Source organism: Callospermophilus lateralis, chromosome 2 (assembly GCF_048772815.1).
Source record: "Callospermophilus lateralis isolate mCalLat2 chromosome 2, mCalLat2.hap1, whole genome shotgun sequence".
Lineage (NCBI taxonomy): Eukaryota > Metazoa > Chordata > Mammalia > Rodentia > Sciuridae > Callospermophilus > Callospermophilus lateralis.
The window spans coordinates 3,747,635-3,773,862 of record NC_135306.1 but is presented as its reverse complement, the minus strand read 5'-3'; the positions used below and the strand labels follow the sequence as shown (position 1 = coordinate 3,773,862).

The 26,228-nt window shown below is 55.6% G+C and overlaps 1 protein-coding gene across 18 annotated transcripts in view; it reads left to right on the top strand.

The window, feature by feature from the left end:
• The first annotated feature begins 62 nt into the window (after positions 1-62).
• Positions 63-26,228, top strand: part of Adamts13 (ADAM metallopeptidase with thrombospondin type 1 motif 13) — a 33,018-nt gene continuing 6,852 nt past the window's right edge. For 4 of the 18 annotated variants that reach the window (XM_076845143.2, XM_076845152.2, XM_076845153.2 and 1 more), the window contains exons 1-25: positions 430-2,055; positions 2,814-2,955; positions 3,157-3,306; positions 6,027-6,162; positions 6,834-7,030; positions 8,963-9,046; positions 9,336-9,460; positions 9,576-9,722; positions 11,179-11,319; positions 11,868-12,033; positions 13,018-13,122; positions 13,825-13,976; positions 14,065-14,128; positions 16,607-16,784; positions 17,291-17,439; positions 17,765-17,885; positions 18,382-18,462; positions 19,364-19,545; positions 20,725-20,860; positions 20,939-21,068; positions 21,607-21,789; positions 22,693-22,882; positions 23,482-23,602; positions 25,172-25,301; positions 25,382-25,561. In XM_076845143.2, coding sequence (XP_076701258.2) covers positions 3,190-3,306; positions 6,027-6,162; positions 6,834-7,030; positions 8,963-9,046; positions 9,336-9,460; positions 9,576-9,722; positions 11,179-11,319; positions 11,868-12,033; positions 13,018-13,122; positions 13,825-13,976; positions 14,065-14,128; positions 16,607-16,784; positions 17,291-17,439; positions 17,765-17,885; positions 18,382-18,462; positions 19,364-19,545; positions 20,725-20,860; positions 20,939-21,068; positions 21,607-21,789; positions 22,693-22,882; positions 23,482-23,602; positions 25,172-25,301; positions 25,382-25,561 — 3,215 coding nt within the window. In that variant the 5' untranslated portion in view covers positions 430-2,055; positions 2,814-2,955; positions 3,157-3,189. Of the gene's footprint in view, positions 2,056-2,813; positions 2,956-3,156; positions 3,307-3,650; positions 3,718-6,026; positions 6,163-6,833; positions 7,031-8,432; positions 9,047-9,335; positions 9,461-9,575; positions 9,723-11,178; positions 11,320-11,867; positions 12,034-13,017; positions 13,123-13,824; positions 13,977-14,064; positions 14,129-16,606; positions 16,785-17,290; positions 17,440-17,764; positions 17,886-18,381; positions 18,463-19,363; positions 19,546-20,724; positions 20,861-20,938; positions 21,069-21,606; positions 21,790-22,692; positions 22,883-23,481; positions 23,603-25,171; positions 25,302-25,381; positions 25,562-26,228 lie in introns of those variants that run through there. The other 14 variants (XM_076845145.2, XM_076845148.2, XM_076845136.2 and 11 more) reach the window with 13 other exon arrangements.

Genomic DNA, 26,228 nt, shown 5'->3' with positions numbered 1-26,228 from the left:
GGACCCGCGAACGACCCCGGAAGCGGCAGCACGCGGCTGGCGGGCCTCCGCAGCGCGTTCCAGCGCCTGGAAGTGCTCTTCCCTTAGCGACTCGCTGGAAACCGGGTGTACGCCTTTGGTTCCGCACGGCCGGGAGCGGGGAGGGACCATTGTCTTGCCCGGAAATAGGGCCGGCGCCCTGGCGAGAGGCGCCGGGGGTCAGCCACCCAGGGTCGGGTTAGGGTGAGCCTGGAGTCCCACTGAGATCCCGGGTGGAGTTGAGAAACGCGAACACCGGAAGGGATGGGGGGGCTCGCCCTCGCGCAGCACAGCGCCGGAGCGGCCGGAAGGGGGCGGGCGAGCGCTGCACAGGACGCGGGGAAGCCGAGCCGGTCCTCGCTCACGGGTCCGCTGCCCTGGGGCTGCGAGGCGGCCCGCAGGTTCTGATGTTCTTAGCAGAGAGCGATGTCACCAGCACGCCAGCTCGGTTCCGGGGCTCGGGGGTGCCCCGCCGAGCTGCAGCCGCCCCCCCAAGGAGTCGGGTGGGCGCTGCGAGGGTCCGGGCCCTGCCCCGGCGGTGCCGGAAGCCTACCCTCTCCCCAACCCGAGCCAATCACCAGGACACGGTTTTGAGGAAAAGAAGAAAGAAGTTATATTGTTTTGCCAGCAAAAGAGAACGGGACTCCTGGCCCAGAGGCTGTGGTTCTGCCCGTCACGGGAACGGGGTTAGAGGTGATTCCCAGGCTGCGTGGCCCGGTTCTCTGTTGGAGTTGGAAGTCACGTGTTCACTTGGGAGCCAGTAGTTTCTGAGAACTCCTGGGCCATCCCCAGGTCTGAAGGGCTTCGTTCCTGTGGTGGGTTTGTACTCGAGAACTGGAAGTCTGCCTGGAATGGGGAAGAGGGTGACCCCGCTCCCCCCACGACCTGAGTTTGGGGAGCGGGGAGAAACACGTTCATTTAAAAAATAAGTCGCGGTGGCAGAGAGCAGGGGCTGTATTCAAAGCATAAAGAGGACGCTGCTGTTTCGGGAGGACCCCCAGAGGGAGGCAGGCCCCAGCCCAGGAGTGGTGTCCCCACAGGGAGGTGGACCCCAACTTAGGCTATACGGGTCCTTGACATTTTTCCAGAAAGGGATTTAAGAACAGGTCAAAGTGAGGCATATCATTGATTTTTATCTGGAGAAGGCAAGAAGTACACAGAGATGGTAGAGTGCCGGCATTGAAGAGGAGCGAGCTGACTTCACCTGGGCCAGTCGTGTTTATATAGGTAAAGGCCATACAGACACGATCTAGGAGGTTATTTGCAGTCCCCCTTTGTGTGGGTATATTAAGTATTAGTGTTATCAGGTGGCTCTAATATCACCCAGAAGGAAAGAGGAGAGGCCATATTGCTTTCTGCTCTAGAAATATTTGGAGTCAAATTGACAGGAAAATAGGTTTTATTCAGAGCCATCTTTGAAGAAAGATAGAACATTTGAAACTAAGTTTCTTCTATCTCCGAAGATTTTATAACTTTTAAGGGAGAAGAGACAGGGAAATGCCAAAAGGCAGCACGTGTATGCAGATTAGGTGACCCTTACTGCTCCCATCTTTGGCACCTGTCAGGACTGGGGTGGGGATGCACTCTCCACTCAGCATGCGGAAGCCATTCTCCATTTCAGATGGGGGCCCTGAATTCAGTTTCATTCTCTACTAGGGATTGTTTTCTGATGTTTTTGATGAAAAATCTGTACTGATTTCCCTTGGGGGGTGTTCATTGTTCTCCGTTGTGAATTTAAACAGTACTGCGTTGGTGTAACATTGAGAACTACTTGAGAGTATGACATATGAATGAAGACATCGGATTCTCGTGGTATAAATCAGAAATATCTATTTGCTGAGCAGTACTCTGGGACCTGTTTTTCTTTCTCCTTCCTTTACTAATTGGCACATTATAATCATACATAATAATAGAGTCATTGTGACATACTCATATTTGTATGTAACATAGGATCTGTTTTTCTTTAGGTCCAGGTCAGGAGAGAGGTTACTAAAGGACCTGTGGATAAGGATGAGGGTTGCCAATCAATTTATTTTTGTATTTATTTTTTAATATTTTATTAGTTATTGATGGACCTTTAGTTATTTGTTTATATGTGGTGCTGAGAATTGAACCCAGTGCCTCACACGTACGAGGCAAGCTCTGTAGCCACAACCCCAGCCCCTGACAATCAATTTAATAGTATTATTTGTGATCAAAGTATGTGGAAGGAATACTTAAATCTGACCTTTTAAAACATGGGCAGAAGATAGGAGTGCATGGTACAGGGAGGGGCAGCTTACCTGGTGGTGACTGAGCAGGAAAAAGAGAGGGGAAGGGACCCCAGGACCCCCATACTCCCTTCAGGGGCACACCTCCAGTGACCTAATTTCTCCCCACTAGACTCCACCTCCTAAGGGTTCCTCCACCTCCTAATATTGCCACAGACTGGGAACCATACGTTTCGTGTATATCGACCATAATGGGGAGCGGGAGGGGTGGGGAGCACAAAGAGTGTTTTGGAGCATGTTAAAGACCTTCCCAGGAGATGCATTGGGGTTGCTAGGTGGGTTTGCAAGGGTGAGTGCAGAGATGTGGGGCTATGTACCTGCTCTGTGACTCTCCCCATGGGGTATGGGTGCAGACTGGGCAGGTAGTTGTGGGGGCATAAGGGTGTAGATGTCCAAAAAAGAGCAGCACAGGGAGGGCCACAGTCTTCTGGGTGAAGAGGACAGGTGCAAAGGAGGGAATGTGGGAAACGGGTGTGGGGTGGGGAGGCCAGCTGCCAGGGCAGAGCTCTGATGCCTTTTGTGCAGCCTCTGGTCAGCCAGGGTGGAGACCTCCAGGGAACTGTCTAAGGCCTGGCATTCCACGCAAGCCTCCGTCTCCAGTGCCCTGGTTCAGAGCTCCCTCTTCTTCAGACTGGACTGTGGAGCCAGCCCCCTCCCAGGAGGCCAGGTGTGCATGGCTGGGGGGGCTCTCCTGGTGCAGGTCCAGGTTGGGGTCTGTCCCAGAACAAGGCCAGGTTGCAGCGGGAGGAGTTGCCGACTGCCCATCCTACTGCCTTGCCTGGGAGGAAGCTCCCTAGAGTCCCGCCCAGCCCGCCCAGCCCACCACAAGAGCTTGACATTCCATCCTGACCAGATTCTGTGTTACCAGGGCCCCTGTCCTGCCACAGGGGCTTTCCTGAGGATGAGCCAGCTTCACCCCTGGGTGAGATGTCAGCTTCTGTCCATGGCTGGCGTCAGGGGAGTCCTTGCTGGTGCCTTCTTTGTCCTGGGCTGCTTGACACTCTCCGATTTCCAGCAGGTGGGCTCATAGCAGGAGCTAGCTGTTCAGTCTTCTGGTGGAGGGGGGCCTGCCAAACAGCTCTGAGGATGTGTAGACTTGGTCTTTCAGCTGACTGTATCAGCTTCTGGCATACTGGGTGGCGGAACCCGAGTTTGGTGTTTGGGGGGAGAAAGGGGCTCACTAAAGAGGGAATTGGTTTCTCCCGGTGAAGGTGACAGACATGTTTTTCCCAGACTGTGAAAGTCGCCCTTCTCTGCCTCTCCCCACCTAACCAGCCCCTATTCTCCCTCTCCCTGCCTCTGACTTCCTCTCCTTGATCTTGCCTCCTGCCCCTTCTTCCTCCTCCTCTTTCTGTCTTACAGAACTTTCTTGAGGCCCTGGAGCCCGAGGACCTGGCTTCTTACTTTGGCCTCAATGCTACCTTTGAAGGTACTTGCCCTGGTGTTCTCTTAGCCAGGGGAGTTTTTCAGGACTTGGGTGGGGTACCTCCCCACTGAATCAGTTCCAGGGTTTTTGATGGCTCTGGAGGGAGGAGGTCGGAGAAGTTGTTTCAACCCTGTTAATTAGCTCTGTTACTTCCTGCCAACTTGATAAAACTGCTCTGGGTATTCTGGCTGGGCTGGGGTTCTGACCCTAGGCTTCTGTTAAACATCCCACAGGAATGGTCATTAATGGGCCAGTCCCTTCCACCCAGTGGCCCCTGCTGGGCTGGCGCATTTTCAGGAACTTGTGGTTTCTGGCCGTGGATGTAAATATTTATTTCATTTGTGGGAAACAAGACAGGCGCTGAACCGGCTTCCTCCAGAGCCTGGCTGCCATCTTCTCAGGCTGAGCTCTCTCCCCTGTCTAGCAGGCTCATATCTCGGGGTGCCAGTCCCCTTTCCCAGTAGGACCCTGATGACTTCAATTGTTCCCAGTAGGACCCTGATGACTTCAATTGAAAGGCTGGTGGGGGCCAGACGTAGTGGGCTAGTGGTCAGGGGGAGCTATTAGGGCCAGCCTGCTTGTGCCCTGGCTTCCTTGTGGTTTGCCTGGGCCCTGGCTGGAGGACTGCTGGGGCAAGGGGGCTACTCCACATCTGCCCCTACCTGGGCCAGGATACTGTTACCTGGGGTCTGAGTCTTCTGGGCTACCTTGGTGGGAGACAGTGAGGCTGTCCTGGGCTCCTGCTTTCCAGGGCTCCTGCTTTCCAGGGAGGCTGGAGGCTCCATGAAGAGTCTCTTCCCTCTCGGTGAGGCTCATGACATTGCTTTTTTTTTTTTTTTTTTTTTTTTTTTTTTTTTAAGAGAGGGAGAGAGAGAGAGAGAGAGAGAATTTCCAATATTTATTTTTTAGTTTTCGGCGGACACAACATCTTTGTTTGTATGTGGTGTTGAGGATCGAACCCGGGCCGCATGCATGCCAGGCGAGCGCGCTACCACTTGAGCCACATCCCCAGCCCATGACATTGCTCTTGAAACATCTGTTTCAAGGCCAAGTCCAGTTTGCTGAGCATGGGTTCAGCCCCAGGCGAGCCCTGGGGAGGAGAGGCAACTTGTCCACCAGTCCTCTAGATGGGGAGGGCAGGACTCTCACCCAGGCCCTGCTTCCAGGCCTGTGCACCTACCCACTCTCCTTTGTCAAAGTAGGAGGACCTGGGTGGGCGGGCAGGAATTGGTGAAGTGGCTCCTGTCTCCACAGTGCCCCAGTTCATGGTGGCCCCACTTACCTGCAGCTGTGAGGATGGGCTGGGGGGCTGCACTGCAGGGCCATGTTCTGCTCTCTGAGGGTCCTTCTCCTTCCACCATGAGCTGGGCCTCCTGGCCCCCTCCTTTACCAGTGAGGGTGTGGTAAATATCTCCTTGAGGCTACTGAGGGGGCCCCCCAGCCACTGCTTCATGAGAGGCTGTGCCCTGGGGCAGCAGGGCACAGTGGCCAGGGTCACATACTGTTCTTCCCACTTGGTGAATGGGAGCTTAGGACAGCAATAGGGATAGGGTGCTGAGGGTGTGGCTGGTGGGCCCCAGGGTGCAAAGGGGTCCCTAAATTCCTTGCCTCAAGGCTGAATGTTCTGACCTGACACTGCATCCCATCTTTGCCTAATATCAAACCCCAGGGAGAGAGATGGAGGCTCAGGAAAACAGGCCACCCATTTAGCTGGTGGCAGAGCCAGATACAAACCCAGCTTTGTGGACCCCAGGTTACTAGGAAAGATGAGAACCTGGGCTCTGAGTGCAGCTGGAAGCCCTGCCAGTCCTTACTCCCTGCAGCTGGGCCTCTGCATCTCCACCTGGGTTGTTACAAGGACAACACTGTGTCCCATGTTACAGCACAACAATCTTTCCACAAACAGAGCTGTTTGTACTGTTTTGCACCCTGGTCCCTGAGTTGGGAGCCCCAGCCAGAGCCAGGAAAGATGCTATTCAGGCTCAACCTGTTGACATGGGCTCTGCTAGTCCCTTGAGATGCTTCTGTCCTCATGCCTGGGGTCCCATGTGGGTTTATTACAGGGCCGTGTGCATGAGCAGAGGTTGAAGTGTGGGCAGGGGGTATTGGCAGCATGTGGTGGGCAGCAAGCCCATTCCAGGAGGACCTGGCTTCCTGCCTTCCATGAAGATGGGTTTTGGACGTGGACTCAGAGAGGGCTCAGGCAAGGCCTGCCCAGTGCTGATAGCCCAGAGGGCCTCTCCTACAGGGGATATGGTGATTCTCCAAGGAGAGTGGGTGCTGTGTGCTGGAGGCTGCTTTTTCTTCTGTAGGAAGGTGACATCTTGGTGGGTGCGGGCAGACTGTATGTTCAACCAGTGAAGAGGCATCACTGGGAGCTGGTGTCTCACTGGAGCAGTGCCCAGCCGCACCTGATCCACAGGCCCGCAGTCCCAGAGTCTGTACAAGGTACAACTGGGAAAGGGAGGGTAGGACACTATAAAGAGCTCAGCAGAGGGACTGACTCTTCCAACACCAAGGAGGCTCTTCCAACGATATCACGGAGGCATCTTTAGGATGCAGGGGAGTGCCCAGTGTAGGAGATGGTGCCGGGGCTCATGTGTCCAACAGCTGTCTATTTAGTAGACTGCCCACCTTGAGCAGCCCCTTTCTGTTTACAAGGCACATTCCCAGGCATGCACCTTTGTAGTCCCCACCCAGGACTGCAGGACTGAGGTTCCCTTGTTGCAAATGGGGACCTGGTGGTTCAGAGGTGGAATGTGGCTACCTAGGCCCACACAGTGGCCCCAGGACACCCAGGGTCTGTTACCCACCAGTCCAGGATGGTGTAGTCTGTATCTGGGTGCAAGTAGGGTGGTGTCTTGAGCTTTTTCCATCTTGGGGGTGAACCTTTTTTCTAACCTGTGCCCTGAGTGGGGTGCACGAGGCAGAGGAGGGTGTTGGCTTTGGATAGACCCCGAGGGAGTGGGAGGGTGCCTGGATTGGTGACCCAGTGGACAAGACAGCCATTGGCATTTCCTCCTGGGCCACACCCTCCTGTGTGTCCCAGTGGGGGTGTGAATTGGGTTTCTGGCTCCTGAGAGCTATGCTTTTCAAGCTGCCAGCCTCTCTTCTTTTAGCTCCCCAGCACCTGCTTTCCAGAAGCTTTACCCTCGGCCTTCCGTCCACTCCAGGCCGTCCTTCCCCTCGCCTCCAGAGAAGGAGACGGGCTGCAGGGGGCACCCTGCACCTGGAGCTGCTGGTGGCTGTGGGCCCCGACGTCCACCAGGCTCACCAGGAGGATACAGAACGCTACGTACTCACCAACCTCAACATTGTGAGTCCTGGGTGGAGGCGCTGGCCCTTGTGGGATATGGCTTAGGCCTCTGGTGGGGCTCTGTGCTGTCCTTGGGAGCCTCTGGGCACAGTGCCCTAGAGCTGAGCTCGGTGGATTGAATACAGATTCGGAGTTCAGGCCGGGGCCAGCTGGGGGCCTGGAGCAGGGAGAGGCCTGGCTGCTGTCTTCTTCCTCCTCCCTCCCCTTCTCCAGCAGCAGAGGTGGAGGAGGTCTGAGAACCCCTCAGCTCCGACAACAGCCTCTTGCCATTAGGACCGTTTGCCTCTGGCTGCCGAGTCTGCTCCTTCCAGGGTCCATCCTCCTAACACTACCCTGAAGGTGCAGGCTGCTCACAAGCCTCTGCTCCCACACTCAGTTCCCGACTCCTGCTCAGGAACAAGCAGGGTAGATCAATGGTCTGAAGTCTAAACAGACAGTCTGTCATGGAGAGGCCCCTTTCCATTTCTTACAGGGATGAGGGCGGGCAGGGGACACCACTGCACAAACCATCATCTCAGAACAGCCAATCAGGCAAAGATGATCTCACCCACTTAGTTATCAAGTCTAACCCAACAGACCTGTGGAAGGAAGTGCCAGCCACTAGAGAGCCACATGTAACAGATATTGAGAACACCCACTCCAGGCTAGGGGCCAGTCCCTGCAAACCTCGGGGTTCAATCTGGCAGATGATGTTTACTACCCACCAGGGTACAGTGACAGCATGCCACCTGGTAGATTCAGCTACTAAGAACTGGTCTTAGGAATTTGACTAACTGGACTTTAGGAGCATCTAGGAAATTAGCTTCAGATGATGAGTGGAAACTGGTCTCCTCCTGCCCCTGGTCTGCTCCAGAGGTGGGCTAGAGGAGGTTCATCTGGTCCCAGCCTCAGGTCTATCATCTATTTTGGACAAAAGGTGAAGTCCCCCTCTGCATCTAGTCATTCTACCCAAAGCCCATCCCCAAGCCCGCACTGACCCAGGTGGTATCTGTGCACCCCTCATCCTGCAGGGGGCTTGGGTGCAGCCACCCACACCTGTTGGTCACTCCCTTTATAGGCATGGTCAAATCTAAAACAAGCTGTATAGGCCTAAGCCCTGACAGTGATGTTTTCTCAGTGAAAAGTCTTTCCTCTAAATTGTTTGAAACAGTTGTTTTCAGATTTTGATCCCTTTCTCCAGTTCTCATATACTGAAATCCAGTCACTCAGCACAGGCTCCCTCTGGTCCTTTATGTTTCTTGAGGACAGCTAGGTGGTGAGGTGGGACTTGCCCATGCCCAGATGCTGCCCAGGGTGGTAGTGGCTGTTGTCAGCACTGGGCACCCACTTTTGCCAAGTACTTTGTAGCTACCTGTCTCTGAGTCTGCCAACAACCAAGGAAGGCTTTATGTCCATTTTACAGATGCGGAAACTCAGTGGTTAGTGAACAGGATCCTGAACACATGCCTAGGAAGCAGCAGAGGTTGGATTCAAGCTCAGGACAGTGATAAGCCCATCGCTGTTTTGGGGACTGTGTCCTTTAAAAGACAAGCTGGCATGAACAACAGCAGTGTGTGAACCTCGAGCTGCACCTGACTCAGGGACCCCCAGCAGGAGCAGGAAAGGGAGTGTGGCTGGGGAGGGCTCTGGGGGAGGAGGGGCCTCAAGCAGGAAGGACAGGTATTGCTGGCAGGTGGATGTAGAAAGGGCAGGATGAAGAGTCTGAGAGAAGCTGTGTGTGCGGAACAGTCCAGGCTAAGGGCAGTTTGCTTCCCCCAGCATGTGGGTTTCTTTATGTTAACTGGCTTTCCTAGAAGGGTATCTGCCCAACTGTTGCTGGACTGGCTCCCCATGCTGATGGAGCACCCTTGCCTGCCCTCTCTCTACAGGGCCCCTACAGCAAAGCCTACTCTTCCCACCCCTGTGTTCCCTCTCCTGTTTGTCCTCCAACAGGGGTCAGAACTGCTGAGGGACCCGTCCCTGGGGGCTCAGTTCCATGTGCACCTGGTGAAGCTGATCATTCTCACAGAGACCAAGGTAGGCACCAAGGTGGATTTCTACTGAGCTGAGCCTGACGTGCAGTCAGCACTCCCTGTCCTCTTGACCTTCCTGTGGATGCCCTAGACCAGGTGCAGGCTGTCAGCCAGGCAGACCTGCTCCCTTTCTGGATGTCCTTGCTCTCAGGTGTGGTGAGCGGCTGTGCTTCTTGGAACCTCAGCTTCTCACCTGTAATGTGGGGCAATGCCAGGTCGTTAGGAAGACCAAGTGGGAGACATACCCACAGCCTGCACCATCCTTAAAAAGCGGGTTGTGTTATTGATCCCAGGATGCTCCCAACATCACAGCCAACATCACCTTGTCCCTGTTGAACGTTTGTGAGTGGAGCCAGACCATCAACCCTGTGGATGCCACAGACCCTGGGCATGCCGACCTGGTCCTCTACATCACCAGGTAGCTGGGCTCCTCAGGGCCAGACCTTTTGCCTACCATTGACCTTCCTGCCCTCTTCACAAGTGGCCTGGCTGCAGTAAGCACCAGTGCCCACCTGGTTTCTTCTCTTGCCAAGGTTCGACTTGGAGTTGCCTGATGGCAACCGACAAGTTCGGGGTGTCACCCAGCTGGGGGGTATCTGTTCCCCCTCCTGGAGCTGCCTCATCACAGAGGACACTGGCTTCGATCTGGGGGTCACCATTGCCCATGAGATTGGGCACAGGTATGTGCCCCACCAGCTGGCCAGGGAGCTGATTTGGGTCCCTAGGATGGAGGGTGTGGTCTTGAGGGCAGTGGGCGTGGCAGAGCCTGCCAATAGGAGCCTGCTCCTCTGACCCACTGGAATAGGAAGGGTAGGAGCGAGACAGGGACATCTGACACTTCTTGATTACTGAATGATTAAAAGAACCCACCAAAAGCAAAACAACTGAGCAATTAAACTAAGTTTTGTAGAAAATTCAGGTTTTAAAAAAAACAGGCTGTAGGGCTGGGGCTGGGGCTCAGTGGTAGAGCACTTGCCTAGCATGTGTGAGGCACTGGGTTTGATTCTTATCACCACATATAAATAAATAAAATAAAGGTCCATTGACAATTTTAAAATATTTTAAAAAAACAGGCCATAAAAATTATTACAAGTCCCTCACTTAGAGAGGGACTTAAGCCCAGGGCCTCACACAGGGTAGGCAAAATAATTTGTATTTGCTGCATTGGGATCATGCCATACATTGCTTTGTTACCCTGCCTTTCAACTTAAAATACATCTCAAACGTTTCTCCTAGGTTTCTAACATTTTTGTATGCACCACAATTATTTAAGTAATCCTCTCTTGTTGGATATTTAGGATGTTTCCAAATTTTTCCAGTTAGGCACATTATACATTCTTGTAAAAAAATTTTTTTTAGTTGTAGATGGACATAATACCTTTATTTTATTTTTATGTGGTGCTGAGGATTGAACCCAGCGCCTTCCACATGTGAGGCGAGCCCTCTACCACTAAGCTACAACCCCAGCCCACATTATACATTCTTGTGGATAGGTCTTTGTTCCTGTCTATTAGTGTTTACCTGGGTAGTAAGTTTCTTTTCTTTTTGATTTTTTTAAAAAAAATATGGAACTAATACCCGATTGTTGTAAAAAGTCCAATAGCACAGAGATATCTAAAGTGCTGTGGTTAGAAGCCAACTGCCTAGAAAGGGAAGGGACAGTCATGTCTTCTTGAACTTTTAGTTCTACTGTATATGCACACTATGCATTTCCACACACTGAACACTCATGCAGCCAGCCCCAAGGAAGGAAACCTCATTGGCAGCTCCCAAGGCCCCCTAGCCCCACCCCCCCATTCCCATCTGCTCCCTGCAGATCTGTAACACCGTGGATCAGCTTGCCTGCATGTGGTTATAGCCTTTTGATATCTTATTAGCCAAAAGAGGTGCAAGACACCTTCTGGGCCAGCATCTCCCCACTGCCCAGGCAGGCAACTGAGGCAGGGCAAGACTCATTCAGCCATGCCCAGCTATCAGGTGGCAGGACCAAGGGTCAACCCAGGTTCAAAAGCTCCCTAGGCTGGGAGGAGAGAGAGAGGGCCTGGGGCTTACCTCAATCCCCAAGGCCAGAAACTCCCCTCCTGTCCCCAATGCCATGTCAACGCTCTCTACTCCCACCGCCTGCTTGTCCCCCAGCTTTGGCCTTGACCATGATGGTGCACCAGGCAGTGAATGTGAGCCCAGTGGCCATGTGATGGCATCTGATGGTGTGGTGCCAGTGCATGGGGGCCTGGAGTGGTCCACGTGCAGCCGCCGGCAGCTGCAGCACCTGCTTAGGTACAGCCTCCTCACCCCCACACAAACTCCCCACCTCGAGGCTCCACCCTCCACCTGTCAGGTTTGAACTGCCCTGCCCATCAGACAGGCCTTATCTGCACAGTGAGCACCCCTACTTCCTGTCCTGGGACTACTCCAGCCTTTCTGGCCCCTGCATTCATCCCCTCCTGCACCTACCCCTTCTATTCCTAAGCAGGCCCCACTCTCTCATTCTCTTCTGCTTCTCTGTACCCACTCATCCATCCCACCCCATTCCTGCACCCACTCCTCAGTGTGCCTTCTTCATCTGCCTCCATCTCCTCCCATCCTCCCCTCCCTCCAGTCTCCCCAACAGCCTGCATCTCCCCCTCCATCCACTGTGCTGGTCCATCTGTCACATTGCCCCCTCTTCCATCCTCCAAAGCACCTCCATCTGCTCCACACCCACCTCCACCTGGTGCCTGCCGGCCCAAGCCAACTGGCCACACCCCAGCCAAAGCCCCTGTTCCCACCTTCTCCATCCAGCCCCACCTGGTTCCACCCTGGGGCTAAGCCAGGGCCTGTTGCAGCAGCTTGGGACGGGTGCCCTGCGCGTGGGACCCACCACAGTCACCATCTGGATCCAAGGACCACCTGCCGGATGTACAGCCAGGCCTCTACTATGGCGCAGATGAGCAGTGCCGGGTGGCCTTTGGCCCAGGGGCTTTTGCCTGCACCTTTACCAGGGAGGGCCTGGTGAGTCTTACTGGCCAGGGCCGGGCCCCTCCTAGCTTACCTCTGCCTGGTGGCATCACACAGGGACCGTTCCACAGTCCCCTTGGTTTAATGCTGTCAGATGCCTCTTGAAATCCTTAAAATTTTTTGAACAAAAGCCCCTACCCATGTGTTTGGATGGGCCCCCAAATTATGGAGCTGGTCCTGGCACTGCCCCAGATGGCCACCAAGGGCTTTCAACCTGCTGCTAAGCACAGAGGTCTTCTTGGAGGGAGTGGCCTTCTATCAGAAGCCTCTGCATATGTCCCAGACAGGGGGTGGGGAGATGAAGGGGATAGACACCCCCAAAGATGAACATCCTCCCCAGGCTGCCTAGGGACACTCAGGGACCCCAGGCCCTTTTGCCCTGGTGAGCCCTTTTCTTCATAAAATAATTAAAAACATTTTTTTGTAGTTGTAGATGGACAGCATGCCTTTAGTTTATTTTTATGTGGCACTGAGGATTGAACCCTGTGCCTCACACATGTGAGGCAAGCGCTCTTCCACTGAGCTTCAGCCCCAGCCCTTATTTTTTTTTAATATGTATATTTTTAGTGCAGATGGACGAATACCGTTTTTTGTTTGTTTATTTTTATGTGGTGTTGAGGATTGAACCCAGGGCCTCGCACATACTAGGCAAGTGCTCTATTGCTGAGCCACAACCTCAGCCCCATAAAATAATATTAAAAACTATGTTCTAGTATTTTTATGAAATGCATGAACTTTTGTTATTTTAAGTACAAATATATTAAAATTATTAAACCATTTATTTTTAATCTGATTTTAAAATAAATTAAAACATTTTTGTGGGCCTCAAGAGACATGGTTGGCCCGGCCAGGTTCCCTTGTCCTCCTAGGCCACCCACCAGTAGCCATTGAGCAGTACCGGTTGTGTCAGTGTGCCCTATGGTCTGGGAGGGACGATGATGGGGCAGTCCCTGAGCTGGCCACCTGACTCCCTGTTAGGATATGTGCCAGGCTCTCTCCTGCCACACAGACCCTCGGGACCAAGGTAGCTGCAGCCGCCGCCTCATTCCCCTGCTCGATGGGACAGAATGTGGTACCGAGAAGGTCAGAGCAAGGAATGAAAGTTCCAGCTGTGTGTGTGTGTGTGTGTGTGTGTGTGTGTGTGCGCGCGCGCGCGCTCGCAGGGCATCTCCTGGAATAGGGGTAGGAGCTCATTAAGGGAGGGGGCAGGCAGAGAGCCTGGAGCTATCCCTGGTGGCCACCTTGTCACATCAGGAGGTGTGCCTCATGGGCACCGTAGGTGTCGCCTGTCTGTGACTCACCCCAGCCTTCTGTGGGCCTGGAAGGTGGGTGGGTTTCTAGGTTTGTGGGGTCAACACCCTAGTGGGAGGTTGCTCTGTGTCTGCTGAGGTGGTGGGATCTATTGAGTCTGGAGCCTTGCCCTGGCCACATCTGTCTGGGATGTGGGGTTTACTGGGTCCCGGCTCCCAGGCATCATGCCACAGCCCACCTTCTCCTCCAGCTCTGGGCGTGGGCATCGCATTTTACTCCACTGGACAGAGAAGGTTTGCCGGCTGAGGGTGCAGCCTGCACTTTCTGCCCTGACGCCCTTTTATTTCCATGCCATCTCCCCCAGGGCTCCCCGAGCCACCTCACTGGGTGTCTAGACCCATCCTCTGTCCCTGGGCTGCTGGCCTGACCTGTCACTTTAGCATTTATTCCCAAGTAGCGTGAGGTGTGTGTGGGGGGTTCCTGGGGTCTGAGGCCCCCATGTAAGGGTGGAGAGGCAGCTGCCCTGTCTTGCAGTGGTGTTCCAAGGGTCACTGCCGCTCTTTGGCAGAGCTGACCCCCGTGGCAGCAGTGCATGGACAGTGGTCCAGCTGGGGTCCCCGCAGCCCTTGCTCCCGCTCCTGTGGAGGAGGTGTGGTCACCAGGAGGCGGCGCTGCAGTAACCCCAGGTACTGTGAGGAGGGGTGCTCTTCCCTGCATTCCATTCCCTGCTTGGGGCAGTGGTCACTTCTCACCCAGTCTCATGGGCACTTTCAGACCTGCCTTTGGAGGGCGTGCGTGTGTCGGGGCTGACCTCCAGGCCGAGATGTGCAACACCCAGGTAGGCCAGCTGGCTGGGGCCAGGAGGGCAGGGTGGAAGACGGCGGGCCTTGGGGAGCCAAAGGGCTGCCCTGGCTGACCTAGGCTCACACCTCACTCTGGAGAGGGACACTGGGAGCACAGTGCGAGACACAGGACAGTCCTGCTAGTGACCAGCAGGGACTTGAACGGTCGCCCTCCCTCTGCAGAGCACACCCCTGCAGGAGGGCTGCCCCTGAGAATATGCCACCACCAGCATGAGGCCCTTCCATGTCTGTGTGGTGGTGAATTGCATCACACAGTCAGTGGTGCTACGGTGCATAACACGGCGTCCAGCACACACATGCCAGGGGCCACTCCCTCTGTCAAGTTCCAAGCATTTCCATCACTCAGAGCTCACTCTGCTCAGTGAGCGGCCTCTGGCCTCCTCCCTGCCTGGCAACCCCTGGTCTACTCTCTACCTCTGCAGCTCCATCTGTTCTGGGTCCGGGCAGGGGCCACCAAAGCTGTGTGGTCTTTGGTGCCTGGCCTTCTTTGCTGAGCGCTTTTCAGGGCTCACCTGCGTCACAGCGCGTGTCAGTGCTTCTTTCCCTTCTGAGGCTGGGTGGCATCCCCTAAGATGGAACACCTTTTGTTCACTGATGCCTACTGAAGGACACTGGGGTTGGTTCCATCTTCTGACTGCTGGAGGTCTTCCCGCTATGAGTGAACTTGCACACGTGCTTGTTGGAGTCTCTGTGGTCTGTTCTATTGACTATATTTACCTGTCTTAGTCAATGTGTGCTTCTATAGCAAATACCCAGACTGGGTAGTTTATACAGAAATTTATTTCTCATGGTCTTGGAGGCTGGGAGTCTTAAGATCAAGGCCCAGCTGTTTGGTGTCTGGTGAGAGCTGCCCTCTGCATCTTACAGATGGTGCCTTGTTGCTGCATCCTCCAGAGGGAGTCACTGGGCCCTCACATGGCAGAAGGGAAGGAAGGGGAAAAGGGCCTACATGGTTCACCTGGTCCATTCACAGGGGTGCCACCCCATTCACAAGGCCAAGCCCTATGATCCTATCACCTCTTTAATACTGGTGCTTTGGGGATTCAGTTTCAAGATGAATTTTGGAGGGGACATGATCACCAAACCATAGCAATACTGTCATTTAGTTTTTTTTTTTTTTTTTATTAACCATTTTACTACTTACATGTATTTCATGACGTCAGGGGATACCCATTAGCATTTATTTATTTATTTATTTATTTAATATTTTCAGTTGTATTTGCACACAATACCTTTATTTTATTTATTTATCTTTATATGGTGCTGAGGATCGATCCCAGTGCCTCACACATGCAAGGCAAGTGCTCTACCACTGAGCCACAACCCCAGCCCTGGCTGTCATTTAATTTTCTATTGCTGTACCAAAACACCTGAGATAAATCGACTTATAAGGAGGAAAGATTTATTCTGGCTCAGAGGTTTCAGTCCACAGTCACTTGACCTTGTCTTTGGGCCAGGGTCAAGACAGACCATCATGGTGGGGAGCATGCAGCAGAGCAGAGCTGTGGCTTCATGGTACCAGGAAGTAAAGATAGCCAGAGGAAGGGGGCTAGGTCTCAATATCTCCTTCTATGCCGTGCCCCACTGATCTAGGCGCCCTCCACAGCCCCAGCTCTTAAAGGCTTCACTACCTCTCCTAGCACCACCTGGGCAAGCCTCCAGCCCCTGGCCTTTGGGGGAAACTCAACATTCAGACTAGCAAATACCTAAAAGGGAATCGTTGTGTGACTGTGTGACTTTCTAAAAGTGCCACAGTGTCCAGTCCCTTTTGCATCCCATCACTCAGAGACAGCAGTGTCTCAGTGAGGGCTCCAGTTGCCTCACACCCCCTCCAGCAGCACGTGCTCTGCTCTGTGTGTGTTTGCTCTTTTATTCTCGCCATCCTAGTTGGTGGGAATGGTAGCATGATTCTTTTCACATTGCTTAAAACCTACCTGCTGCTTTGGGTGGCCTGGGTTTGGGTTTGGCCCTGGCTTTGTGGCGACAGCTCCCTCCCCGCCTTCTCAGGCAGACACCCCAGGCCTCTCCAGGCCTTGAGAGGAGGGTCTCTGCAGGGCAGCTACCGGGAGGGCAGCACCTCAGTGTCTCTGCCCAGGGGGTCCACTCCAGTCCTTTTCTCTCCAGTGTAGAAGTGGCCAGGTTGCCTGCCTGGGCACTGGGGCTCGGTGCTGGGGCCTCTGTTCCTGAGCATTCAGTTTTTCTGGGACCTGCTCCTGATGTACCTGGTAGGCAAAGAACACCACAAGCCCTGTTTTCTCAGGCTCAGGCCTTGGGAGTGGTCCCAGGAGCACTGCTATCCCCTGCCCTCTTCTTGTTGCTACTCTATATCTCTTACAGATTCTCTAGAATTTTCTCATCAGCAGAGAGGCAGGTGCTCTGGTTGCCCCCACTCTTCAGAGAAGAGAGTCAAGGCACAGTGGGGCTGGGTTGCCCCACGTCTTCCCCCCATGCAGGTGGCTGCTGGCTCCTGTGACCAGAGCCTATCCTCTGCCTCCTCTGACCAGGCCTGCGAGAAGACTCAGCTGGAGTTCATGTCGGAGCAGTGTGCCCAGACTGATGGCCAGCCACTGCACCTCTCCCCAGGCATCCCCTCCTTCTATCACTGGGGTGCCGCAGCACAGTACAGTCAAGGTGGGCTGTGAAGCACAGGGGTGCTAGGCCTGGAGACCCCCCCCACCAGGTAGCAGAGTTGACCATAATCACTCTGCAGGTTGGAGCAGGATCCAGGGTGAACCTCTGGCATGCTGCAGACCAGGGATTCCATTGTCGCCTAGCCTGGCCTCGCCAGCAGATGAGCAGTGAGGTCTCATCTCCAAGTCTCCGTTATCCTATCTGTAAAATGGAGACCATAGCAGCATCTCCCTCTGTGGACAGATTCAGGGAGGTCATGCAGGGGAATGCCAAGTGTGCCTCTGGGTTTATAATTCAGAAACAGCAGTTATCAGATGATGATCATCGTTGCTTCAGAAGACGGGACAGAGACGGGATAGAAACCTGGAGCCCAGATGTGAGGATGTAGCTAGACAGGGCTGGCAGGTGGGAGCCTGCAGCATGGTCCCCATGGGGCTTCCTGGCCTAGCTCACTGCCCTCCCTCCCACCTCTTTCATCAGGGTTTCTTGTCACTCTGTCCTCCCAGGGGATGCTCTGTGCAGACACATGTGCCGGGCCATTGGCAAGAGCTTCATTGTGAGGCGTGGAGACCGTTTCCTGGATGGGACTCGTTGTGTGCCGAGCGGCCCTCGGGAGAACGGGGCCCTGAGCCTGTGTGTGTCTGGCAGCTGCAGGGTGGGTGTGTGTGGACAGCTCAAGTGTCCTGTGTTCCCTGTGGCCTAAGGCCTACCTCTGCCTGTGGGAGGACTCCAGGGGCGGCCTGTGGGTGCTGGCTGCAGTGGAGCTGCCTTGTGGTCTGCAGGGGAGGGGTGCTGGAGATAGGGGGCTTGGGGTCAGCCTGGACAGGGCCATGCCGGGGCTTTGAGCCAGTTGCTTGACCCTATAAAGCCTTGTTCCTGTGTTGACTTAAGGGTTGTATGAGTCCCCGGTCCTGGAGCCACAGGGCTGTCTGGGAGAACAGCACCTCCCATGACACCCCCTTCCGCTGGTCCCTTTACAGACATTTGGCTGCGATGGCAGGATGGACTCCCGGCTGGTGTGGGATGCATGCCATGTGTGTGGAGGGGACAATAGCACGTGCAGCCCACAAAAGGGCTCCTTCACGGCTGGTAGAGCCCAAGGTAGGGCCGCCTCAGGGAGGGTTGCTCAGCCCCCAGCCTCCCCAGGTCCCAGCTTGCCTCCCCCACTTTGCCATTCTCCCATGGTGATGACATGGCCACCGGGATTGCTGCGCCTTAGTAACTGTGGCTCATGAGCTGTGATGTGGAGAAATAGGTCATTGTGCAGTCTGTAGTGGGCCAGCCTCTTCCTCCCACTCAGGAAACACCATCAAGGCGAGGGAATAGGAGGGGTGTCGGTGTTGAGTGGTCCCTGGAGGACTTGAGCCCTGCCTCCCCTGGTGTGTCCCCCAGGGCTGGAGGACCTAGGATCCTGCACCCGGCTGGGGCAGCACCAGCCCTCCAGCCTGGTGTTGATGGCCCTGAGGACGTGAGGAGGCCTTACTGCCTCTGGAAGCAGCCTGGGGCATTGTTAGAATTTCTCAGTCTGGCTGTGGAGGCTCCTGTAGTAAGGTAGGTGACACGAGGCCCACACAGACCTTGCTCTGCTTCTCTGTAGAGTATGCCACCTTCCTGACGGTCACACCCAACATGACCAACGTGCACATAGTCAACCACAGGCCACTCTTCACGCACCTGGGTGAGTCCAGAGAGGAGGCCCACTGCATTTGAACAGTCATCTCAGTCCCAAGGCCCTCACTTCTGACTCCAGTCTCAGGTGCAGGGGTTCCCTAAGCCACTGGGATTTGCTAGTTCACTGGAAGGGCTCCCAGAACTCCCTGAGTTCCCAGCCACAGCTGCTCTCACTCTGGGAAAGGGGCTTCATTTCACAGGTGTGATTGTTCAGTGAATGAGTGACAGCTGTCCTGGATGATGAACCTCCAGGGGACCCAAAGCCCCTCCCTAATCATTTGGCTGTTTTTTCTGGGCAGCCAGCCCTGGCTTGTGCCTGCCAGGTGTGTCAGCCCCACCCTGAGCTCTGGCAAGGCCAGCCCATGCCAGAAACAGACATCTTCTCTCCAGGTCAGGGCAAAGGCCAGCTCTGTGCAAGGCCACCTGTGTACTCTTCAGGGCTGTGGTGGGCCTTTGTTTCCTGAGTGTGCCTCCTCCTGACCTTTGAGCCCTTGAAAGGGGGTACTTGTTCTGGGGTCCTTGAGCTCTGAACCATGTGTGTTCTGTTCATGGGGGCACCTGGTAGGGCAGAGGTTGAGGCCCTAATCAGCTTCTGGGACGAGGTGCAGAGCCAGTGCTGTGGGGCAGCCTTAAGCAGGATGCATGTGTCCATGGCAGAGGGGTGCACACTGAGAGTTTCCACCTGATTAGACACCAAGAGGACCAGCTCCTTAGGCGAGGGTGGTAGACAGGGCCATGGAGATTGCATCCTGTTGGCAGAACGCCCCTCCTGCCCACTTGCCCTGCTGTCACCTCCACCCTTCCCTAGCCCAGATCCCCTACTGTGCAGGGAGGCATCCTCTTGGCGAGCAGCTCCACCTGTGAGGGGCAGCACCTGCTCCGCAGTGCCAACCACCTTCTGTTCACAGCCATGAGGATCCGAGGGCGCTACATCATGGCTGGGAATGGCAGCATCTCCCCCAGCACCACCTACCCCTCCCTACTGGAGGACAGCCGTGTGGAGTACAGAGTAACCGTCACAGAGGACCAGCTGCCCTACCTGGAGGAAATCCGCATCTGGGGACCAGCCCAGGAAGACATGGAGATTCAGGTCCCCAGGAGGGCTGAGGGAAGCCAGTGGGGCTTCTCTCAGTGGCTCCAGCTGGGTTCATTTCTCCATCTGTTCCCTCTCACTCAGTGGCCCCTTGGGGGGCCTACCAGGGGGTGGGCCCTGTGGTGGGCCAAATGCAAGCACAACAGCCCCAGGCTTAGCGTCTCAGACAACTGAGTTGCCTGTGCCTGGTGCCCAGGGAGGGCCTGGAGCTCTGGGAATGGTGAGAGGGCTCTGCAGGGAGCATATGAAGTGAAGGGCTGGCTTTCCACTCCTCCTGGGGTGTGGGCAGCGGAGTGGTCCCTGGTGTGGAGGGAGCACAGGGGCATTGCATCCTACTAGTTCTTTGGTGTCGACTGGAGTTAGTGTAGTGGAACCCACCCTGGAGGGTTTCAGAGAGGGGCAGAGTCTCAGCAGCTCCTGCTGGGGAGTCAGCAGGGTTCCCTCAGGGCCCAGGCCAGAGCAGGTCCCCGTGACCTTTCCTGCCTCCCCACATGGCTCAGCTTGCCTACCTTCCCTTGCCTAGGAGCGCTGACCCTAGCACTGGCTACAGGCAGTTCTGCCAGCAGCCTGGGCCCCCCTCCAGGTGCAACAGGTCAGGACTTACTCAGGTGGGCTGTGATAGGCAGCCAAACAGGGTAGATACTGCATGTCACCTCCCACTGTGTGACCTCCTCTGGGCCCTGGATTCCTGCCTGGCCCCTTTCTTGGGCACAGCCCCTTCCTGAAGTGCAAACAGCCCAGGAACCCTGCTGAAGCTTTTCCCAGCTCTGAGGGTCAAGCTAGGCCACTGGGCAGCCACAAGGCCCCTGGGACCCTGGCCCTTCCTGCTGGCCACGGACCTCAGCTCCTACTCTGGAGGCACATGCTGGTCTGGTCTGTGTGACCCTTGCCTGGGCCCTCTGCTGAAGTGCCCCTTGCCTTGCTATGGCTCCTGAGTAATACTGCAGTCTGCCCCGTCAACTTGGGACTCCCCGCTCCATGTTCCCATAACTCCCTGCCCCAGTCCTCCCAGTTCCCTTGATAAATAACCCCCACCCCCAAAGCTACCTGAAGCTCCTGTCTGCTGTGCTATCCTGCCGGGGAACTGGAGTGTGGAGAGGCTTTCCCAGTCAGGTGACCATGATGGTGACCCCTGGAGCCCACTGGACAGTCCCTGGGCTCCCCTCTCTGACACAGGTGTATCGGCGGCACAGCGAGGAGCACGGCCAGCTCACCCGCCCCAACATCACTTTCACCTACTTCCAGCCTAGGCAGCAGGCAGCCTGGGCGTGGGCCCCCGTGCGCGGGCCCTGCTCGGTGAGCTGTGGGGCAGGTGAGGCCCAGGCTGGGGCTCGCCTCTGCCTTGCTGTCCCTACGCGGAGGTGGTCGAGCCCTTGCTCTGCTTTTGCAGGACTGCGCTGGGTGTCCTATGGCTGCCTGGACCAGGCCCAGGGGCAGTGGGTGGAGACTGCCCAGTGCCAAGAAAGCCCCCAGCCTCCCTCATGGCCAGAGTCCTGCAACCCTGCACCGTGCCCCCCATAGTAAGTGCTGTGCTGGGCCATCCCCCTGGCTGCTGGGGCCCAGGTGGCCTGGGCTGGGCAGCTTCTATGCCTGTTCTTGTGTAGTACTGATGTCAGCCCTGTGGGGCAGATTCTGTTGGTGACTCCGATTTGCAGATGGGGACACTGAGACTCGGGACAGATAGGGAGGTAGTGTCAGCCTTGTCTGAGTCTGCTGTGAGCTGAGGTGCTCATTGTAAGGTGGTGGGGACCTGGGAGAATGGTGGGTGGCTCAGGGGTGCTGGTGGAGCAGTGCTCCTCCTGGCCCGGCAGGAGCATTTGGCTGCAATGTACTGTTAGGAATGAGGCCATCATTGCTAGGTGGAGCACTGGGGCAGCTGCCTGCCCGCACCACTGTGCATCTGTCCTCTAGCTTGGTGTGCAGGGCAACCCTGCAGACCTGGCTTCTGGAGGACAGCACAGGACATCTGGAGTTAGAGGGAGAAGCATGTTGGCCAGGGCCTGCTGCTCTTCCCCATTGCCCCCTGATCCAGCCTGGACACTTCCTCCTGCTCCTCAGCTGGCTGGCTGGAGACTTCGGCCCATGCAGTGCCTCCTGTGGGGGAGGCCTCCGTGAGCGGCTGGTGCGCTGTGTGGAGGCACAGGGGGGCCTCCTGAGGACGTTGTCCCCAGCTCAGTGCAGAGTGGTGGCCCAGCAGCCAGCAGTGGTGGAAACCTGCAACTCCCAGCCCTGCCCAGCCAGGCAAGCATGCAGTGGGAGGGCCCCCACAGGGTTCATCCATGTGTGGAGCCCACCCTCCCAAGTTCCGTCTTCCCAAGGCCTTTGGTAAGGCCCCATCCTGGTAATGCCTGGTGACAGGTGGTGACACCTGGTGCCTAAGCATGCCCCTTCAGAGTTCCCCTGGCCACTAACTTCACTGGCTGAACTTTCAGCCCCTGCTGTGGAGTGGCCGAAGCCCTGCTTGTGGAGGGGCAGTGAGGCGGGTGGACCCTAAGTGAGAAGCCGAGGACATCACCTTTTCCTCACCATTGTCTCGCCCACACAGCCTGCACTGCCTCTTTTCCCACTGGGCAGCCAGGATGAGTCCCCTCCCTCTTTGGACCCCTGTCTCATCTGTCCAGTGCTGGCCCGCCCACGGCTTTGGCTCTTTCCCCTTGTGCTTGGCAGACTGTAGTCAGCCACTGCTCTTGCTCAGCCAGCCCTGATCTAGCCTCAGCATCCTTCTGACCATAGCACCTGGGCAGCTCTGCCCAGGCATGCAGCTGAAACCCACTTGTCCCCCAAACCTGGTGCTGTGACCCCATTTGGTACCCATTTCTCAGCCCCTGCAGTGGGGCATGGAGCATCTCACTGTTGGGTAGCTCCTGGAGGGCAGGAGGGGTGGCTCTGTCTCCCCACACCTGGTACCAGGTGGGGTGCCTGGTCACCATGTAGGAGGTCTTCTTTGGGGAAACTCGAAAGTGCCTTGAAGGTCACTTGGTCTGGAGCTGCAGGGAATGGCTTCTGAACTTTGCTTCTTTGTGGGGCAGATTCTAGGTTCTTGATGTTGTGGGGGGTAGCTTTACTGCTTGCCTGCCCCCAAGCTGGACCATGCCTATAGTGAGGTGCAGAGCAGGGCCTGATGAGGGTCTCATGCTGTCTCAGGTGGAAGGTATCAGACACTGGCCCCTGCACAGTGGCCTGTGGAACAAGTGTGGCCTTCTGGAATATAACACCTGTGCAGGGGTCAGATGGCCTGAAGGCACCAGCAACTACAGGGCCCTGCTGCACGGATGAGAGGTCACCTGCTCTCAAGCCCTGTACCAGGATGGCATGTCCTCCAGGCTGGAGTCAGGTAAGTGACCAGGGCAGGAGGTGGCTGAGGCTTCTGGTTCTTACCTGGCTAGGAGAAGAGCAATGAGTGCTGGTCAGCAGTGCTTTGTAGGCACGGCAAGAACACCATCCCTCTGCTGGGTGCTGTGAGGGCTACCCTGGCCAGAGGACAGACTTGGAGTGCCCCGGAAGGGGCAAGCCAGGCTCAGAGGATAGAGACCTGTTGGGAGCATCCAAGGAGGGTTGGAATTGGCTGCTGCCCCACCTGGCATCCAGGGGGTCTGGGCTTAGTGGCCTTGCTCTCAGAAACTGACCAGACCAGCCCCTCCCAGCTGGGGGTTGCAGGCCAGGCATGCCTACAGACCCCACTGCTAATCCCTAGCTCATAGCCCCACCCAGTGAACACCTCCACGATGGGACACAAAGGCTGAAGTGGGGTACACAGAGCACCATAGGGGCTGAGAGGCAGCAGGAGGAGCAGCAGGGAGAGCCCCATGTGTGCAGCTACTTCCTGCTCTCCCTGCTCTCTCCTCAGGAGGTCAGGAAGGGGGCCAAGGAGCTGGGCACCCAGGGTGGAGGTGGGAATGCCAGATCCACTCACCAGATGCTCTCGTCCTGCAGCCGGACACCACGTCTCTTGGGGAAGAGGCCCCCTTGCCACTGGGCAGTGCCAGGCTGGAGGCTCAGGCCGCACACACATGGACTCCTCTGACAGGGCCATGCTCTGTCTCCTGTGGGCGAGGTGAGGCCCCAGAGCATGCCTGAGGACCAGCACTGGTCACAAGCTCTCTTCCCTTCCTGCGCTGTAGTGCCAAGGAGCAGGTTCACAGGAGACCTGAGCCAAGTGCCTGCTGCCTGCTCTACCTGTGTTCCCTGAGTGGCTGAAAAACAGGGAGGTTGATAGCACCTAGCAAGGTTGGCACCGAGAGCCTGTCTCTCAGTTCCGCAGAGCTGCGAGAGGTGGGCCCAAAGTGACCAAAGCAGAGAAGCAAAGCTACTCTTAAGAAACACAATGTTGTTTTGTTTTTCCAATTTTTTATTGTAAACTGCTCCCTGTCATAAAACTCAGCATCTTAACCATTTTGTAGTGTCTGGTTCAGGGCATTAATGAGTGCACACTGCCCTGCGCCAGTGTCACTGTCCTCCTCTAGGCCTCTCCATCAGTACTGTCCTCCCCGCCCAACACCAGCTCCCCCCTGCTGCCTGCAGTCTCCCAACTGTCTCTGTGGTTTCGCTCCTCTGGGGACCCCAGAACTGTGTGGTCCCACAGGGTTCGTCCTTTGTTACTGACCTCATTGACTTAGCATAATGTCCCCAAGTTTCCTCCATGTGGTAGCAGGTGTCACACTCTCTTCTTTCTTAAGTCTAAAAAGTTTTCTGTGTAGACTTGAGGACGGCCCCTGGCTTGTCTCCAAGTTAGCTTCAGCGAGTGCTGCTGTGCCGAGTGTGGGGTGCTGAGGCTCGGCCTTCGGTATTTCAGTGACACCCAGAGTGGGACTGCTAGGTCACAGGGGCATTCTAGGTTTAATTTTTGGAGGAAGCACTGTACTGTTTTCCACAGCGGAATCCTGCATTCCCACTGACTGAGCACATGGGTTCAGTTTCTCCATATACTCATCAATATGATCTTCTGGTTTTAAAAGAATTTAATTTCTACCCTAATGGCTGTGGGAAGAAGCCAGTCACAGTGGTGCACATCCGTAATCCTGGTGACTCAGGAGGCTGAGGCAGGAGGATGGAAGCCAGCCTCAGCAACTTACTGAGACCCTGTCTTAAAATAAAAATAAAAAGGGCTAGGGATGAGACTCAGTAGTTAAGCGCCCTTGGGTTCAATGCCTGGTGCCAACAAATAGATGGATGGATGGATAGATGATAGATAGATAGATAGATGTGATATGCAGTGTTTCTATACACAAGTCCTAACCACAAGTCCAATATCAGTGTGCTTAGAACTGAGGCCAGCAAGCAACTGCTTTTGGGGATCCCAAAGAAGTGATGGCCTTGATAGTTCACTGACAGTGAGCACCACGGGAGGTGCCCTGACCTGGCACTAACCCTGCCTCTTGGTGAACAGCAGCCACTCCCACTTACTGTGCACCAGGCACTTTCACGGCTGTCCTTCCACATCTTTATAAATGTCTCTGCAAGGTAGATGCCATTATATTATATGAGCATGAGGCTCAGAGAGATAAAGTCACTTGTCCAAGTCACACAGATGGTAAGTGGGCCTCATCTACTAGAGCTGCCCTGTGATCCAGGTCCTTGCTGAACCTGCCTCTCAGAGTGAGGGGGACCCTGCTTCCTGCTGCAGGCCTGATGGAGCTGCGTTTCCTGTGCATGGACTCTGCCCTGGGGACACCTGTCCAGGAAGAGCTGTGTGGTGTGGCTGGCAAGCCTGGGAGCCGGCAGGAAGTCTGTCGGGCTGGCCCGTGCCCCGCTCGGTGAGTTGGGGAGGGGAGCTGCAGGGAAGGCATCTGACTTGGGGGTGGTCTCCTATGGAGCGTCGGCTTTCCTCCTGCAGGTGGGAGGCCCGAGCCTTGGCACCGTGCCCAGTGACCTGTGGAGGGGGTCAGGTGCCCCTGGCTGTGCGCTGCATAAGGTTGGACCACGGCCGCCCTGTCCCTTTGCCCCACTCCAAGTGCTGGCCAGTGCCCCGACCTGGCCCCTTTGAGGACTGCAGCCCAGAACCCTGTCCAGCCAGGTGAGCCTGCCTCTTCCCAGAAGACTGGAAGCTCTTGGTGCCCTCCCAAGGCTGTGGGGGGATCTGAGGCCATCCTGTATGGACAGTGCGTTGCTAAGGACCCAGATGCTATGGGAGCACTCTGCTTTTCTAGTTAGAACCTGCTCTCTCTTCTCTTCTCTCTTTTTTTTTTTTTTAAATATTTTTATTTGTGGTGCTGGGGATTGAACCCAGTGTCTCACATGTGCTAGGCAAGCGCTCTACTACTGAGCCACACCCTAGCCCCGGCTAGCACCTGCTCTTTACTGAGCTCTTACTGTGCCCATGTGCTATTCTGGAGCCAGGGACACAGCAGTGAACAAGCAGATGAGTTTCCCTGCCCTCCTGGATCTGACATAGGACAAGGAGTGATGGACAGTGAGACCTACAGTCTGATTGGCAGCATTGGGTGTGACATGGCAACATGGAGGGAAGGAAGGTGGCAGGACTGGTTGGGCAGGCTCAGGGTGGACTGGTGCTGGGACATGTGTTAGAGTGGACACCTTTGCCCTGTGGGGACCCCACGTCCTCATGGACACAGCTGTTGTTCATCCTCAGCTTCCCCTTCTCTGAAGAGGGTTGATTTGAATGCTCTGTCCTCGGTGCTGAGCTTTTTGGTGGGGACCTCGGTGCAGAGAACCTTATCCCC